Source organism: Pezoporus flaviventris, unplaced genomic scaffold (assembly GCF_033815535.1).
Source record: "Pezoporus flaviventris isolate CSIRO_AGI_PZ_B2104156 unplaced genomic scaffold, CSIRO_AGI_Pfla_v1 ptg000007l, whole genome shotgun sequence".
In the NCBI taxonomy this organism is placed as follows: domain Eukaryota; kingdom Metazoa; phylum Chordata; class Aves; order Psittaciformes; family Psittacidae; genus Pezoporus; species Pezoporus flaviventris.
Genome location: NW_026892555.1, coordinates 60,624,272 through 60,641,290, shown reverse-complemented (window position 1 = coordinate 60,641,290; position 17,019 = coordinate 60,624,272). Strand labels below are relative to the sequence as shown.

General features: G+C 37.7%; 1 protein-coding gene across 2 annotated transcripts in view; it reads left to right on the top strand.

The window, feature by feature from the left end:
* Positions 1–17,019, top strand: part of MBP (myelin basic protein) — a 110,892-nt gene that overhangs the window by 12,882 nt on the left and 80,991 nt on the right. For both annotated transcript variants that reach the window (XM_061448935.1, XM_061448934.1), the window contains exon 2: positions 14,501–14,575. In XM_061448935.1, coding sequence (XP_061304919.1) covers positions 14,525–14,575 — 51 coding nt within the window. In that variant the 5' untranslated portion in view covers positions 14,501–14,524. The remainder of the gene's footprint in view (positions 1–14,500; positions 14,576–17,019) is intronic.

The window sequence follows — 17,019 nt, the reverse complement described above, 5'->3', positions numbered from 1 at the left end:
AGCTTGATTGTGTAAGAAAAGGCCACCCAAATAAGTAAGACCAAATGAATGCAAGATGATTTTAAGACTTTAGTGTTTGTTATCACACTTATTTTAAATAGATAATAAATAGATAAAATAGTTATTCTGCATATATCTTTTTATGGGATTGAATCATCATGTGATGATTTTCCTTTTGAGGGAGACAGTGACTTAGTTGATTCAATTCCAGCTTGTAATTACATTCTGTTTGTATAAAAATTCCTTCTGTAGTGTCAGTTGAATAAGTTGCCTGTCATTTACTGTTTTAAGCATTTTGAGTATTCTCTATTTAAAGGTTGCTGCGATTCAGAAATGTTTGAAATGGTTCTTTCTTGTATTTGGTCAAGAACTTTGAAATTACTGAACAGATTTTCATCTTTGTTGTAACTAAAATTTACCACTCTTATGAGACCATTTTTTTATAATAATGGTTTATGATTTAATGGTCCAGCTTTACACAGAATACCAATTTTTGAGGTCCGGTATCACTAAAGTTCCTGAAAATTTAGCTATTATTAGATGAAACTAAAAGATACACTTAAATTATTTCACTTCAACCCCTGTCAGAGAGAACAAGTCCAGCTCCTCATCAAAGAGTTTCTCATGATTGCTGTCTTAGCAGAAATTCATAACGAAGGAACTGAAATAGGCAAGTGACAAAAGTGGTACCAGTTCACATGAAAGGGAAAATAAAAATGTTCAGGGGATATGGAGGCATGAAATTGGAGTTCAGACTAACAGAATGCTGAGCAGCATTGCTATGGGACATCCATAGCATGTTTCTGGTGAAGAGAGATTTCCTTCTGCTTGCAATACCTTATTTATAATATAAGGTATGAAAAAACTGTCTCCTTTGTGAAAAATTATATCTTCAGGATTGTGTTTGGGTAAGGACAGGCTGCAGTGTGCAAGGGGGTAAACAAGTGATGAGCAAGAAACTGGTATTGCAGGAGTGTTATGATGCAAAATAAGAAAAATGGTAATTGGTGCCAAAATCGTTAGGCACCCTTGTTTCTGCTATGTTGTGATACCATTCTTTTACCAATCTGTGCATCACTTTGCATCTGATTCTGTTATTCTCTGCTTATACCTTTTCCACATGTGGCCTTTGAGCATTTGTGGTATCACTTGCAAATCTCCATTTTAGCAGACAGTCCATGTATAGTGTAATTTTAAGTGCTTCAGAATATGATTCAGCTGCCACAATAAGCTGTATTTATGAGCTTTACTAACTGAAATTTATGAGCATTACTAATTGAATTTAAGAGTCAATACAGGTCAACTCTGACATATCCAAACTGCTGAAATGATTACACGTAGTTATGTTAAAAACAAAAACCAAAACACAAACAAGACAAAGAAAAAACTGTTCTGTTGGTAACTGCTTTTCACTTAACATATGAAGTCTGCTTTTAGTACATACATACAAAGTGCTTTTATCTTATGTTTTTAAACATCCTTGCCAGGGACCACGAAGCCTGTGGTTTGGGGGTGTGGCTGTGGTTTTGATCAGGGTGTTTTTTTTTCTCAGTGAATATTGTGTGCTTCAGGATAATAAATGGGGGAATATTTTATGTGTTGTGTCCCTGTGTGTCTGTCCCGTCCCCCATCCCCCCCCCCCCCCCCCCAGCATTGCTTTGGTTTTGTTTTGTACATTCACATTAATTAATTAATACTAAACTGGAAATGGGTTTACTAATTAGATTAGGGACCACAGCTTGGCAATGTTGGCATAAAGGCCTGGCACTTTAAATGGGTCATTGTCAGTTTATTTGAGAGTGAAAGGCCCCAGTTACAGTATCTCAAACTGATTAAAACCACTAACTTAGAACAGCTAGATTTCCACTAAAAAAAAAAAAAAAAGAGTTGCAGAACAGTTAAAAGCTCTCAGTATAACTTAGTTGCTTGCAAACTGATTGATCCCATAATCTCAATAAAAGCTGGTTTAAGCAAGATGCTACATTAAACAAAAGACCTATTGTTTTCACTTGTAGATATGTCAGTGTTAAATGACAGGGTTTTTTTTCAGTTATGGTGTAATCTGTACTTCAGAAAGTAAACTGTATTCATGACTGCACTTTTATTGCTGTGAACTGTTGCTTGAGAATGCTAAAGGTGAATTAAGAGTTGATAGTAAACAGGTTGGGTAGAGGTGTTGTTTGAGGTGGGAAAGTAGAGAATTCAGCTAAACCAGCAACATGGTATCTTATTTTCTCAAAGCTTTAAACTCCTTTAAGGATTGGGATAAGAGGCACCTTGAACAATTGAATCAGTGATATGATACACAGGTTTGAGATGTCTGTTGCTGAGAGTTTGTTATATATATGTGATACAAAGTTTCAGTCATTGACCATAGAAATATTATTTGTTACTGACTTCTCGTGGTGGAGTGTTTACCACAGGGTGCTTGAGCAAGGGAATTTAGGGACTATTTTGGAATATAATCTTGGAGGAGTGTTAATGAAAAGACTAGTCAGTTTGTAAATGATTTGGGAAATGAGGGTTAGAGTGTTTTGAAGAGCCTTGTATAAAGCACCCAGTCTGTTTCGTGCTGAGAATTAAATATCTCAGATTATTATCCAACATAGCCCCCAAGCTGAGTGGAAGGCTCCTTAAAGTCAGTATCTGTCCAAACAAAGCATGTTACGCAGCTGATCCTGTTCCCAGAGCTGTGAGGGCCAGAGATAAGCATTGTATGTGTCTCGCAACCCTTTCCTGAGGGGAGATACCCACAGACTTGTTGAAGAGCTGGTTAGCCAAGACTGCTATGTTGTGTTTGGCATGGAGATCAGCTCAGTTTCTTCCCCAAGGGGTTCAGACTGTGTTTCCCACTTTAAGGAGCAGGCTGCAAAGGAAGAGGTAGAGGCTGTAGGGCAGGAGTGATGGTCCCTTTCTTCAGTAGGTGTATCTGTGCAGAGAGAGTTACAGCTTTTCTGTATTTATACTGATCACTTACAGGATAAAATGGATGAGCAGGAATTCATCAATAAACTCGGAGTGGGGCATAAAGTCTATTTGTCCAGTATCCTATACTCCGGTGCAACCCAGCTGGCTAAAAGCTGGCACTTTCCATTTTTGCTCTCCCTTTCCAGGATGCTGATGGGTTTGTGATTTTTATGTTGTCTGAAGTTTTGATTATTTTACCTTTTTTTAAAAGCCAGTTGTCAGTATGTGAACAGGTTCAGCAAAAGGTAGTCCCTTTCTGCTCCTTCCTCTACTGTGCAATGCCCCAGGTACACTGTCTAGAACTGTGGACTAGAATATCCTCAAACAAAAGGAGTCACCTGTGTCATTTTGGGCTGTTCTGCTACAACCACTCCATTCACACAGTCTCTGAAATACAGTGATCAGACTCTTGCTTTCTGTTTTGAACACGGCTAGGTTTTGTACTCTCCTCTGATTCTTCCAGAGCCCTGCTCTTCTGATGTTTAGAAACACCTTGACTCTCAGCTTAGATTTATATGTGGGCAGCATGTATTTTATCCTCTTCTAACACTTATTTACCTTTGCTTTGCTTAGGCTTGACATGTCATAGGCTTTTAGTATTTTCTCTGTGTAACAGGCTTTGACTGCTTTCATAGTCTTCACATCTGTTCTAGTAAAAAATTCATGTTGTTAAATATGGCTGACCAGAATTGTACCTTGTATTCAGCTGAGGTTATGCTAGAGGCTTGTATGATGACATTACTTCTTCCCTATCTTGACTGAAATACTCCCTCATGATACAAGGTAGGTCTGTCTGTCTGGTGTTTTAAATTTTCCCCTGCCAGATCACATTGGTGATTCAGTTACCCTGTGATCAAGTCAGACAGACTGATCTTTCCCCTAAGTATCTTCTAAAATGATCCCTGGTTTCCCACATCCTGTGTATGTTAATCACAAGCTTATTATCTAATGGTGTGGGTGACCTCCTGCTGTAGCTGTTGTAAAGAAAAAAAGGCAGAGAGGGGGTTATTATGGTGGTTTCCACTCTGTCTTGTGATAAGCGTGAGCCTGACAGTTAGCATTTTCAGGGTCTGAGACAAAGTCTGCTGAATTAAGACCTAGGATGGCAGAGCAATAACCTCATTGTACATTGATGGGATTCTGGTGTAAAATCATGTGAAACTGCTCGTCCGTGTCATCGTGGCTGGAGTGTTGTTTTCCTATGACTGCAGAACTTGAAGTCTATGAAGCACTTTTAAAATAAGAAAGGATGTATCTGTTGTGATTACAACCTCCAGCATTATGTAGTAGCTGAGAATGAGGTTTTGGAATTACAGATCTGGATTTAAGTTTCTAATGTCTCCCTAAGCTGCTCATAAGCTGGTCGTAAGTAATTTTTCATGCAATGCCCTTAACTAATCTCTGTCTCTATTCTATATCTCTCATATGGGAGAAGGGTTTACCTCCTACTCATGTGTTTTGTATACTTATGTTGCAAGACCTTTAGGGAAGTAACTTCTTTGTTGTCTTTGCATACTGTCTGGAATGAGAACCCCCCGCTTGCTTCTCTTGCTTGAAGGCTGTGGAGCCTGTCAAGATTTAACAGTGGTATTTGAAATGTTTTCTTCTTTTGAAAACATTCAGTTAACAAAGTAAAATAGTTTACAAGTGCAGCTTGTTCAAGAACAAGACATTCTTGTAATGGGAGCTGCGAATATTATATATAAGCTTCTTAACTTTGAATCATATAGTGGATTTTAGGTATATTTTTGTAAGCATCTTTGAAAGCGAATACAGTGCTAATTTTTTTACTAAAACACATTTTCTTATGCCATTATTTTGATGAGGTGCCAGATTTTATTATCTTTTCATTTTTTTGTGCGCTGAATGTGATGTAAATAGTGATCTGTATTGGAAAACTATGCTGAAGAAATGAGTGTTTGGCATGTCGTGGTCTTTTTGTCTTCCTTTTAACATGAAATAAGCAGTCTGTTTTCTTTTTAATGAAGAAGGGGGAATAATCTTGTACACTTCATACATTCTGATGTTCAAGTAGAAATTTTGCCCTGTGTCTGTCATTCTTTTCAATAGTAATTTGGTAGTGACTATTTCTGTACTATCTTTGTACGTTGCCTGGTTAAAGGATTGGAAAGCAACAATAGTACATGAAATTTAAGATTTAGATAAAATAAAACAATGCTAGGTATGAGGCATGAGTACTTGAAAGCATATTTGAAGAAGCATAAAAGTGCAATAATTGTATCGGGATGATGTAAAGACTTAAGTGGTTTCTCATGCAGATTTCAGTGCCAGAGTTGCTGCTGTTACTCATTAACTATTTAAAATTCCAAGTGCAGCAGCTCACAGCTTAGTGACTGTAATGTGCTGAGCCTCTGACATAAACAACTAAAGCCCAAAATGCCTGGATTAAAACTCAATTTGAAAAGGAGATAGATTTATTTATTTGTTTCTCAGGCACACAGTTATCCTTGGCAAAAAGTAATTTTGCATTCTCTGTTTGGAAGGGAAAGCAAACCATTGAATCATTTCCAGAGAAAATCCCAAACGGATGTGATAATATCTGTGTTTCCATGTAAGCATTCACAAGCACAGAAAAAATACTTCTCTACTGCTTTGTAAGTCACTTTGGTCTTAAATTTATTTATTGATTTAGAAGCAGAGAAATTTACAAATCCTAAAGTTTGATGAGGTGTCACTTGCAACTTGCATAGGAAACCATTTCAAGCCATAGAACTGTATTGTTTGTGTTTGTGCTAGTGGGCTGCAGATAATAGTAACCTGTTGGAAAGCTGTCACATGAACCTTGAACCTTGTTATATGTCTTAAGCAGACTCACAAATGAAAATACCAAGGACTAAGTCTCCATCAAATTACTTTGGAAATTGCTTTTAGAACATATTCTCATGCATGAACCCTCAGGAAATCAAAGTAGTAAAAAAATGAGAAACATAATGCACAAAAAGTGAGAAATGCAAGTATATAGTTAAGGGTGCATTTTTTTTCATGTCAGAAAAGGATGATTGGAGTTTGTATTTCCTTGGCAGTGTGTTTGTGGGAAGGGACATGACTTCGCAATACTAGTTTGAGCCAAGAGGGCGTCAACTTGGAGTACAGTGAAAGTTGCATCTTTTTTGTAATACCAGTATTTATGTCAGTGTAACAAAGGAGCATGTACAGGAAATCCATCTCTTGGTTGGTACATTTACAGTATAGGTAAGATTATATGTGAAGTCAGAACAGAAAGGGGGAAAAGGCAGAAAGAGAGGCTTTTTCCTTTTTCTTTATTTACTTTTAAATTTTCCTTGAGGTATTTAATTGAGAAGGATTTAGTGGTTCAGTGTTTTCTCACAGTGAAGTTAACGGTGTCTGGAGAGGGTGAATCATCTTCTTGTCCCGTCTGTCAGTCAGTTGAATATGAGAAGATAAGAGCCAGCATACAGTGCCTTTGATTCATATGCTTTTAGAGCTGCAGGTGTGCATTTTGTCATCAGTCTCTGCAGTGTGTTAATGAAACAGTGATCATCAAAGTGGCTCTGTTCACTGGGAAGCCTAGGTGGCCTACCTCACTTTAAAAGGGAGACCATACCCTTCACCATTTGGAGAGAACTTGTTTTTCTAAGCTGTGAACAGGAAAAACCGTGAGTCTTTAAATATATGTTGTTTTTTGTTCTCATGGTATATTTTTATTTTTATGGGAAAACAGCTGTTAGGTCTTGTCTGATTTCAGAGCACCTTAATCTCAAAAGCTGAACATCTCCAATTAACAAATAATGGTACTTGTATGTACAGTGTCTTGATTGTGCTGTGCTTTTTCCTTGCTGGTACTGGTAAGATTATTACTTTGGCCTGAAATTTTCTGTGATTTGAGTTTGGATTTAATTCTTTTTTTCATTTTATTGGTTGATACTGCACTTGTATATTCTTGTATGCTGGTTTATCTTTTTAACAAATATTTTAGCATTCAGGACAAGTCTATACCTTCTAGTTGTCGACTCATTGAGACCGAGAGGTGAAGTCCACAGCTGCAGAAGTGTACCGCTAAAGGAAATATGGTACTTTAGAAGCAATGATAGTGGAAAGTGGTGGTTATAAGAGTCTAATGCATATCTTTACAATTTATAGAGTGAGGTTATGTTGTGTTTCTGTTCTCAGCCGTTCTCTCTATAGCATTCTCCCCCCCCCCCCTTTTTTTTTTTCCTTAGAGAATTTATGCAATGTCAATGTCAAATTACTTTGTCTCTGGAGCACACAGGTGCTGGAAAAAAATCACCCATGATTATGTGTCTGATCCTTTTTAGAGGGTTGGGAAAAATTGGTTCTTGGTCCTAGGTTTTGTATGCCATGCAGACCTAAGCAGTCCTCCAGTGTGTGTGTGGGGGGGGGGGTGAAGGGGAAATCAGCCTGTGTTGTTGTAGTGGTGTGTATAAAAGACACTATGTAGCAAATTAAATGAACCCATTGATATTAATGACTGATACAAAAATAGCCAAATTAAACTTAATTTCATAGGAGGGCAATGTTTCCTTTTTGGTATACGTTGAAGGGATGCGTGTGTTAGGCATGCGTGCTGTACTCTGTTCTCTGGACTGGGAATAGCTGTGAGACATACATATCTTGGCACAGGCATGGAGGGCAGTGAGGAGATCCATGATTTGTCAAGCCCGAGGTGAAGATGCTGTGGTAAAAGTGTAGCAGCCAGAAGGAATAATGTGGATATGCTGGGATCCTGTACCTTGCCCCAGGTCTTTGGGCTGGTGCCCACCTTCCCTGTCAAATGCACTGTCCTATCTTTTAAAGTGGAGGTGATTAAGGGAATTTCCTTATGACCCTGCAAATGGATTGACATACAGTTCCCAGGGCTCCCCTAACAGTGTTTTGAAGACAGAGAGTAAACATGTAGCTAATGCTATATAAATTTGTTTATAATCACTGACAGAGTATCAGTGTGCTAAGTGATGTTATGTGAGCATTTTTCCCTTCATGAAGGGAAGGTCAAAAGCTCTATTAAGACAATTTGGTTTAAAATTGTATCTTAATGGGTGGATGAGATTGATGGTGTTACAGCAGAGAGTGGAGTAGGTTGAAGGAAGAAAGAGGAGAAAAGCAAGAGAAACATAAACTACAGAAAATAATATATGTGGTGTGGCAATTTGAGTATATTTTTTTACAGACTGTTGTCTGTAATCAAGTTTGAAATACCCTTAGCTATACTGAGGTGAGATTCCTGAAAATCATATGCTTTTCAAAAGATAATATGCAATATCCTTCTTCTTGGCAATCAACAGAGGACAATTGTGATTAAAGCAGTCAGAAAAGATGTTAAACATTGCGTCCTGTCTGTTATGCTTACCCTATGGCAATTTTAGGAAATGGCTTGCCTTGCAAAGCATTCTTTCCCAGAGTATATTTTATCCCAGTGGTGTAGCCCTTCTGTGTTGTACTGTTTGCACAAAATTGTAGTGAAAAATAATTTTGGTGTCCTTTACTATAATATGCAAGGAGTGTGTCAATTATTGAGCAACTGTGCTCAATACACTGGGGAGTACTTTCTCAGATAAACAGCGTGGCAGAACTTGGCCCATCACCCCAAGGAGTGGTGCTAAGGCACGTACAGTTGTATGTAAGCATGGAAATTAATGTCTAAATAGACCGGGAAGAGCAGGACAAGAGCAAGGCACTGCACAAGCAAGATTAAATACCTTTTGGTATTAAGCTCCTGGTGACTTCTCTCATTTAAATATTATGGTCAGCACTGAAATACTGGTTTAGATAATTCATGACAGAAATGTGCCTGGAATAATGTATTTTTCTTTCAGGAAGGGGTCCTCAGAGAAATATCATTGTGGAAGTCAAAAGTGAAATAAGGTTTGATCTAGCAAGGATTGCACACCTTCACAGATAACGAAAAACTAAATCTGCATTAAATAACAGTGAAACTTGTAAAGGATGTAAGGCACTATATTTTATGAAATAATTTAACACTTGAATTAAGAGGGTAGGATTCCTAGGAATAAGTTTGCCTGTGGAGCAGGTTATTTCTGTTCTGTAGCTGCTCGCATCCGAGTCTGAAGCAGCTGACTCTGGCTGCTGGTGGAATTAGCTGCAGGTCACACTCGCCTGTGCCTGCTGGAGGTTTTCTTTCTTGGTGCACTGGAGTACTAGGTTACCATGATGAGGGAATTCCCAAGGGACAGATGAGGCATACTGAGTGTCTCAGTTTGTTTCGAAAGAGGGATGAAGGAGCGTCCGAAAATTCCCACTCAAAAGTTTTCCATCTAGCTGGGAGCCAGTGCTGGAAATAAGGTGGTTGCTTCCCAAGAAGCTACGTAACCTGGACCTGACAGTAGAAGAAAAAATCTTTTGCATGTTGTTTTGCTGGGTTTGTAATTAAGAATATACATTAGAGGGGTGCTGAAATCAGAGAGATCTTGCACATTTCCTAAAAGTAATTACACTTTTTTATTTTGTCTAATAAGATCTGGATGTAGTAACTAAAATGTAATATTTACTTGGATGAGAATAGTCACTTATTTAGCAGGAATTTTTAAGTAAATGCCTCATATTTTTATGTTCTATGGTTACCCTTCACATGTGTGAGTAAGGCAAGGAGCACTTGCTAAATGTATCTATAGAGTTGTAGCTCTGCGCTATTATCTGAGAACATCAGTCTGTGGTGAATACGTATTCCTAGACAAGGCAATAATTATGTTCTGATACTTGTAAATATGTAAGTACTTGCATACCTTTATTATTATGTGTAGTTCTGTTGAGTCATAGTTAAGTGTGTGGGAAGACGTAAGATTGAACGCTTATTTCATGTAACTAAATTACTCTTCAAGGATCATATTTAACAGACCATTTGCAGCATCGTGTGATTTACATTTAGTAGTTTATGTAGTTTAATATGAAGTAACCATTAATGTTCAATAAAGGTTCTCCAGATACATTGGCTTATAGCCTCTTGTAACTCTTGAATTACAGTTGGTGACCTGTCACTGTAAACCAGCTCCTGAACTGAAGTTTATAATTTGTATTTACAAATATTTGTATATACAAAACCTACAATGTTCTATGAGCTATTACAGGGGAAGAACGTTCTAAAGGGAGTCTGATGATCACAAAGAGTGAACTTTTCTCAGGTTCCCATGAGTAAGAAAATGCTGTTTTGCACTTTAAACAGCATAGCCTGCAGAAAGTGATACCACTGCATTTCTTGGTACGTTCAGAAAGTTTAGAAAAGTATTTTTCCGCCTTTCAGTGAAAATTCTAAATCATAACTTAAAGTCCTTTATCAGACAGCATATGTGTATGGGAGGATCATTAGAACCTCTTCTTAACTACAAATACCCATTTAATTTTAATGGGCTAGAAAAAATGTGGTATGATGATACATGATGCATAAGCTCCTGTTTTTAATCAAGTGTTCAGATGAAGAGAAATAAGTTACATGATTCCAACATGTGTATTTTTATGGGTCTGTGACGTACAGGATTCATAGTTTTCCTGTCATTTTTTGTATTTGTTTCAGTTTTCTTTTTATTTTGTATTTGGCAGAGAGGGAGGAGAATTTTCTCTTCTCAGGTAAGGCAGTTGCATTTCTGTAGTTGTTGCTAGGTGGAATATGGCTTCCTATTATGAGGAGAGCAGGAAAGCAGCTTGGTGTAGGCTTCCATCAGGTTACCTGTTAGACTGACTCCATAAGAAGATAAATTGATGAGAGGATACACTTTATTTTATTACCCCAGGCAAAATCCCAGGGCTGGTTTTGGAATTACTGGAGGCAGGCTGGATAGCTGAAGTTATTTTTGTATCAGTCATGGACTGGGTCTTGGCAGCAGAGCTGATTCAGCTCAGTACGTGGTTGTGGCGTAGTACTGAGGTGGCTGGGTGACTCTGCTGGCAATGTCTGCAGCAGCAGTTCATGGCTTCCTGCTGTAATTCACTCACTGCACCCAATAGACTTGTTGGGTAGTTGAAATGTTTTGAACTTCTAGTCATATTAAATCAGTTTGCTCACATGGCCCATTTTTTCCTGAGCCTCTCAGTTTTAATTGAAACATACAGCCTTCATGGAGAGTTTTATAGGGGAGCTGGTGATGTACTCCGATTGCTGCAGACCTGCAGTGTCCCCTCTCATTCCGTGACTTAAACTCGTGCCAAATCTTTCATCTCACAGGAATTACAAAACTTGCAGGGTTTCTCCAGGAAGGTTTTGGGAAAATGCTGTTGCAGTCATAAACTCAGTCTCGTGCTCAGGCCTATTTTGGCAGCTTATTGTTAGATGTGATTCATGGTAGATTCAAAGAAGGTTACTGCATTTCTACAGGACTTCTGGTTTTGCATTGTTCTGGAGCTTCATGACTGTCCTGTGGCTGTTTATCAGTGCTAAGGCATGTACAGATTCCTCTGCAAACAAGAATGTTGATCAGTTGACTGACATTTGTTAGTAAGTGCAGGAAGCTGCTGCTTTCCTTTCTACAGAGCTGCTTAGTCTGGCAACCTGTGTGTTGTGAAGGTGACTAAAAAGAAAACACAAATCTTGTTCCAGCTCTGATTTTTTGAATAATTAGCTGCAAGTTCCTGCGAAGATCGTAGAATGAGTAATCCTGTTGCAATCAGTGACTCAACTCATTGCATAAAGATTGACACAGGTAGAAACTGTGCAGTGTGGTCTCCTCCTGACAGTAAGAACCCAAATCGGTGTTCAGGTCTTAATGCTTCAGGGTGTACTTGTATCCTGAAGTGAAAATTACTGATGTACTCAGTTTTTAACCAAATAAAGCAGACTTCTGCTTGAGGCTAAATTGAAAACTTAGTTTTTTTTGTTGCTGTAAATGATTTTCATGTTTACAAGGCATGTATGTATGTATGGTTTTGCTTCCTGATCAGATAACTACAGAACAGTTGGAACTATATATTTCCTTTCCTAATTTATGTCAGATTTTTTGGAAGCCTTTTTTTCCCCAAAGGATTACTTAAGAGTTTTCTCCATTGAATAGGTAGCATGAAGAATTCTGTAACTTCTAGGATACTCTTGCTACCATCTGGTTGCTTTAGCCTTTTGGCTAAAAAGTAGCCTTTTCTCTACATTAGGTATTGTTATAAATTCGTTAAGCTAACTTATCTTGAGTTTAAACATCTGCATTCGTTTATGTGTAAAAAGGATGAAGTAAAATTTAATCATATTAGTGTTAGTTTCTGGTGAGAATAAGAAGGGGTTGATCATGTGAATTTAGACCACATGCTGTCCCTCTGATGCATTCAAAACAATAAAGGAAGTAGAAGTGCAAATTTAAAAACTTAACTAATGTTGTTAGTTTTCAGATTTTCTCTATAGAGAAATGTAACACTCAACCCAGACTTAGGTGTACTCTCGAAACACACTCCCAAACTTCTAATTGTACTATGCATTTTCATTTCTCCAAGCCTTTTTTTTTTTTTTACTCTTTCATTCCTTTCTGTGTGTAATTTTTAGCATCTTGTGGAAGGAATTACACACATGGGAATCAGGGAGTGCATTGATCAGCTGTTTCCTACACTCCTCCGTTTGCTCGGTTTTTGTTCTGTTTGCTTGCTTTGTGCAGACTCTCGAGCAGAAAACTGACATTATCATTGTCAGGCATCTGTGGTGTGGCAGCATGGAAGTTTTTATGGCTTTTCTTTTCACTGGGCAACAAACGATTTTTAAATATCTATCTGGCTTAGTTTCACAGTACAGCTCATCTGCATCTGCCATCTTTTTCTAACTTGGCATTGCAGGACTACGACTCTGCAGTGCTTAGCATTTCATGCGACAGGGTGGTCACTGCTGGAGCATTACTTCAAAGACACCAGGGAGACTAAGGGGAGGCAGGAGGATGCTGATCAGAGTTCTGGTTTGCAAGTCCCATCTCAGCTCCATAATCCGTTTGCTTAAACGTGTGTGTGTTACAGATCAAGTTCAGTTAATCTTTTGATAAAGGACTGGAAGATTAACACTTGGAACATTATGCCTTTGTATTCCGCTGCAAACATTTCTTACAGTTTTGTATTCCACTATATTTTCCTTATGTTGTGAAGTAAGTGATGAGAGTGAACTCCTGCTCTTAACTTGAAGGGTAAAGGCCAGTTTGAGATATTTCAGCTCTGAAACCCAGTGTATATGATTTTTTTTATTTTTCCTTGAAAATGTTCATTGTTTCACAAAAAATGTGAATTGGTTCTGCTGGTTTCAAAATTTGAAAGGCTAGGGCTTTTTCTTTTAATGTTTTATGGAATACATAGTGCTGTTTAAAACTAAATATCTGTTTCCAAATTCCTAATAAACTCTACCTTGACTGCATTTACTGAGTTTGGATGTTCTATAACTTTTTCCTTTGTGAGACCTTTCAAGTGGGTATTTGTGAGAAATTATTTAATCAGATACAGCAATATGTGGCATTTTGATTTTAGAGCAAATAGTCAAATGAGCACTGCAGAACCGAACTAATTTGAAAATTTATTAGCACAGGAGGGGGAAATAAATCTATTAATCTCTTTTGTATCATAGCAAAGGCCTTGTCCTTTTCTCCCAAGCCTTTTCATAAGATCACGGTGGAAATAACAACACTGATAACGAGAGCCTTGTGCCAGGATTTCTGATGATAAGGTTTTATGGTATATAGCTCTGCTTATATATGAATAATGAAGCGTTACTGTTAGCAGAAGAAACTGACCTTTATTACTGAAAGTTCAGAATTCCGAGAGGAAAAAGTCCAATTGAGTTTCATCTTTTGCATAGAGTTTTAAGTTTCAAGACTTCAAATGTGACCTTGCACTGCATTCAGGTTGGCTGAAAGCAGCAGTGGTATGTAAGAACCTCTACAAACACATGCTTCTATGAGAAGAAATATGTAGAGGAACCACGTGTATACTCTAAAAAGCTGAAATTCAAGTGTTGTGGTTTAACCTACATAAACTCTGTTAAGGCTGAGCTACAACAGGATGAGCCAGAAAATTCAAAGAGCTGGCATTCCTTTCTTACTTGTCAGGAAAAGTATGGGCTGTAAGGAACAGATCCATTCTCACCTCCACAGCAAATTGTTAGCAGTTTAGTGTGGTGCTTTCTTGCAGTAACTTCTGTTTTTATAATGGCAAATGTGAAAGAATTTGATCTTTTATGGGAATTCATAGTTACAGATCATTTGATATATATTACACTTTTATTATAAATGTAATATCAAAAGACATAGCCTCTACCTGATGTCTCATCTGGTCTTGGTTTATGTGCATATTTCACAATAAATGCTTTATTTTTCCTGCTCTGTATATGTGGGGCTATTTTTGTTTTATTTTCTAAGAAGGAAAGCTTTCTAGTATTGTTTAGATTTGCAAAATAGACCAGATAAGCTTTTTTTTTTTTTCCCTTAGGATCTTTCATACCTCTTACCTTGGACTGTAAAAATGCTTATTTTATGGGAACAGTCTCTTTGTTCTGTGTCAGATGAAAAATTAATTTGTATTTCAGTACAAATGTATTGGCTTCAAAAATGCTGTATTGGTTTTATCTTTTCAGAATTTGAAGTTCTGGTGATCCATCATGGGGAACCACGTAGGAAAACGAGAACATAGTGCTGACAAGTCAACCAAGGTAAGTGCAGAAAACTGTAGAGGCAAGGCCACTTTAGAAATGTGTGTTATGAAATACATATTTTTTTTAGTACAGCAGTGTATTTACCAGATCACTTTCACCATTACTGTTTTGGAGTTGTCACTGTAAAATGACTACCTTTTTTTAAAAAAAAAAGTTCCTATGAGATGTGGCCAGACCAGGATTTTTCTGTGCTGGATTAATGAGGGATGTGGTGTTTTCCTGCGTCAGAAGGAATGTTTCTCAGCTATGGTAGAAATGAATTAAATGAGCCTTAGACGTGTAATACTGTCAAAATTTTTTAAAGAGCCAGTGATCTAATTGTATTCTACATGTTGACAGCTCTCCATTTGGGCAGTCATTGGCTTTATCCGTAGGAAAGAAGCTATATAGAAACATGTAAAATGAGAGAAGCACATAAGAGAATTCCAAAAGAAAAGATACTCAGTCTGTGGAGATACAGCTTTAAAAATTTCATCCCCAGGAAAAAAAGGGACAAAATGTTAAAATGTTAATTAAAAGTTAGTACTTGTTTTCTTAGCCTCTGCTGACACTGTTGTGTATTTTGCACATAGTGTTAAATCTGTTTGCCTTGTGATAATATCTTGTTTATTTGTTTTCTACATTGTACCGGAAAAGAATTCACACATATTTTTAAAAAAGGCATCTTTGTGTGTGTATATCTATGTCTATAAAAAAATGTGCTTCTTGTTGCTAGCTATTGCTAACTTCCCTCCACCCATCCCCACCCACAAGTAAGTTTACAGTCTGAGCCTACACTGTACAAAGCTTTGCCTTTTGCATTGGACAGATGTTGTAAACAGGTAGTTCTATGCTTTTGTCTGGAGGAATGGGGGTAGTTTGCATTGCTGTGACAGGCAAGCAGCTATCCCCAAAAGGTATACAAACTAGAATTCATACAGTTGTTAGTCCTTCCATCTCCTTCTGGAAGATACATAAGCAAGCTGGAAGGAATAGGGCAAAACCAGGAGGAAGTGAGGACAACTGGGTACGTATGTTTTTTGGTTTGTGTTTGTGCAGTATTTTGCAAAATAGTTTTGTGGCCCAAAGTTTCAGTTCCAGAACAAAGAAAAGTAGGAGTCCCAAGTTGTGGTCTTGTAATGACCAGTTTTGTAGACCTCCTCTCTAGAAAACTGTTGTGCAGATCCAGCAAAGTCAAATGCATCAAACAGATGTACTTAGCTAACTATTTTGACCCTTTCTGACCAAGGGTGTGAGATACTGCAGGTTATGGAACTCGATGGTCTGTTTGTGCCATATATCCCCATCTTTGGTTTTTGAAGACATTTGGCTAGAAAATCATAACTTTTCTCCTGCTCTGAGATTACCTGTGTCTGATGCATCTGGGTAGCAGGTGAGTGAGATGTGGGGCACATGTGCCCTCAAAAAGGAAAAGATTCTTCCAACTGAATAAGCCTATACCATAAGTGCAAGCAGTTGTGAGCAAGAGTCAGGTGGCTGTGAGTGTTGCGCTTTGTGTGTGAGACATGTCTACAAGGAAATGGATTGCTGCAGTATTTTTCAATTCCTTCTTTTCCTAATTAGTTAATGGCAAATACTTGATTCTCCAATCAAAATAATGTTCATTTACCTAAAATATCTTCTGTCCCTCACTCATCCTTCTAGAGTAACAAAACCCTAAACCACCAAACTCCTAAACTTTAAAATAGGCAATGTTTTACAAAATTTCCCTTTATGCACGTAAGACAGTAATCATGTCACAAGAAATAAGGCCACAGATTTAAAAGCAGGAAATGCATGGTTAAGGTGCAGCTATGCATTCCATGTAATGTCAGTCTTGATTTAGTTCTTACAGGCATCATTGAAGTTCTCAGTGAAAGTGATAACCACGTCATACTTTTTTCCTTTTTCTTTTTTTTTGATCTAATTTCTTTTTTGGTTAAAATAGCTTCTTGGGTTTTTTTAATTGTTGCTGTTAAATATAGCTCTAAATAAGAAGTATTTTCCCACCAGGCTTCTAGAGTGGTATGGGAAACAATTACTGAAGGCTTGCAGAGACTACAGTGGAAATGCCTCTCCTTGCTCTTAGCAACAGAACTTCAATGAAAGAGGCTACCATCTCATTATGGGTCATTCTGAAATTTGTTACTTTTAACTTCAGGCTCTTTTTCCTTTCCCAAAAATATAGTACCGAAGAACTGAACGTGTGATGTCAAATTTGAGTCTCAAATGCCATACTGGCTCCTGAACTGATAGGCAAGTTCTCCAGGCAGCTGTTTCATGTGACATTAGAGAGACTGTTGCCAAACTGTAGCAATCATAATTCTTGGTTGTTCAGTAAGTGTCCTGTGATACAGCAATTACTATGGGTTGGGTTTAGTTTGTTGGGTTTTGTTGGGTTTTGTGGTTTTTGTTTTTTTTTTTTAGTTGGCATCTGGCTTTGCTTTTCTTTGAGCAAACGT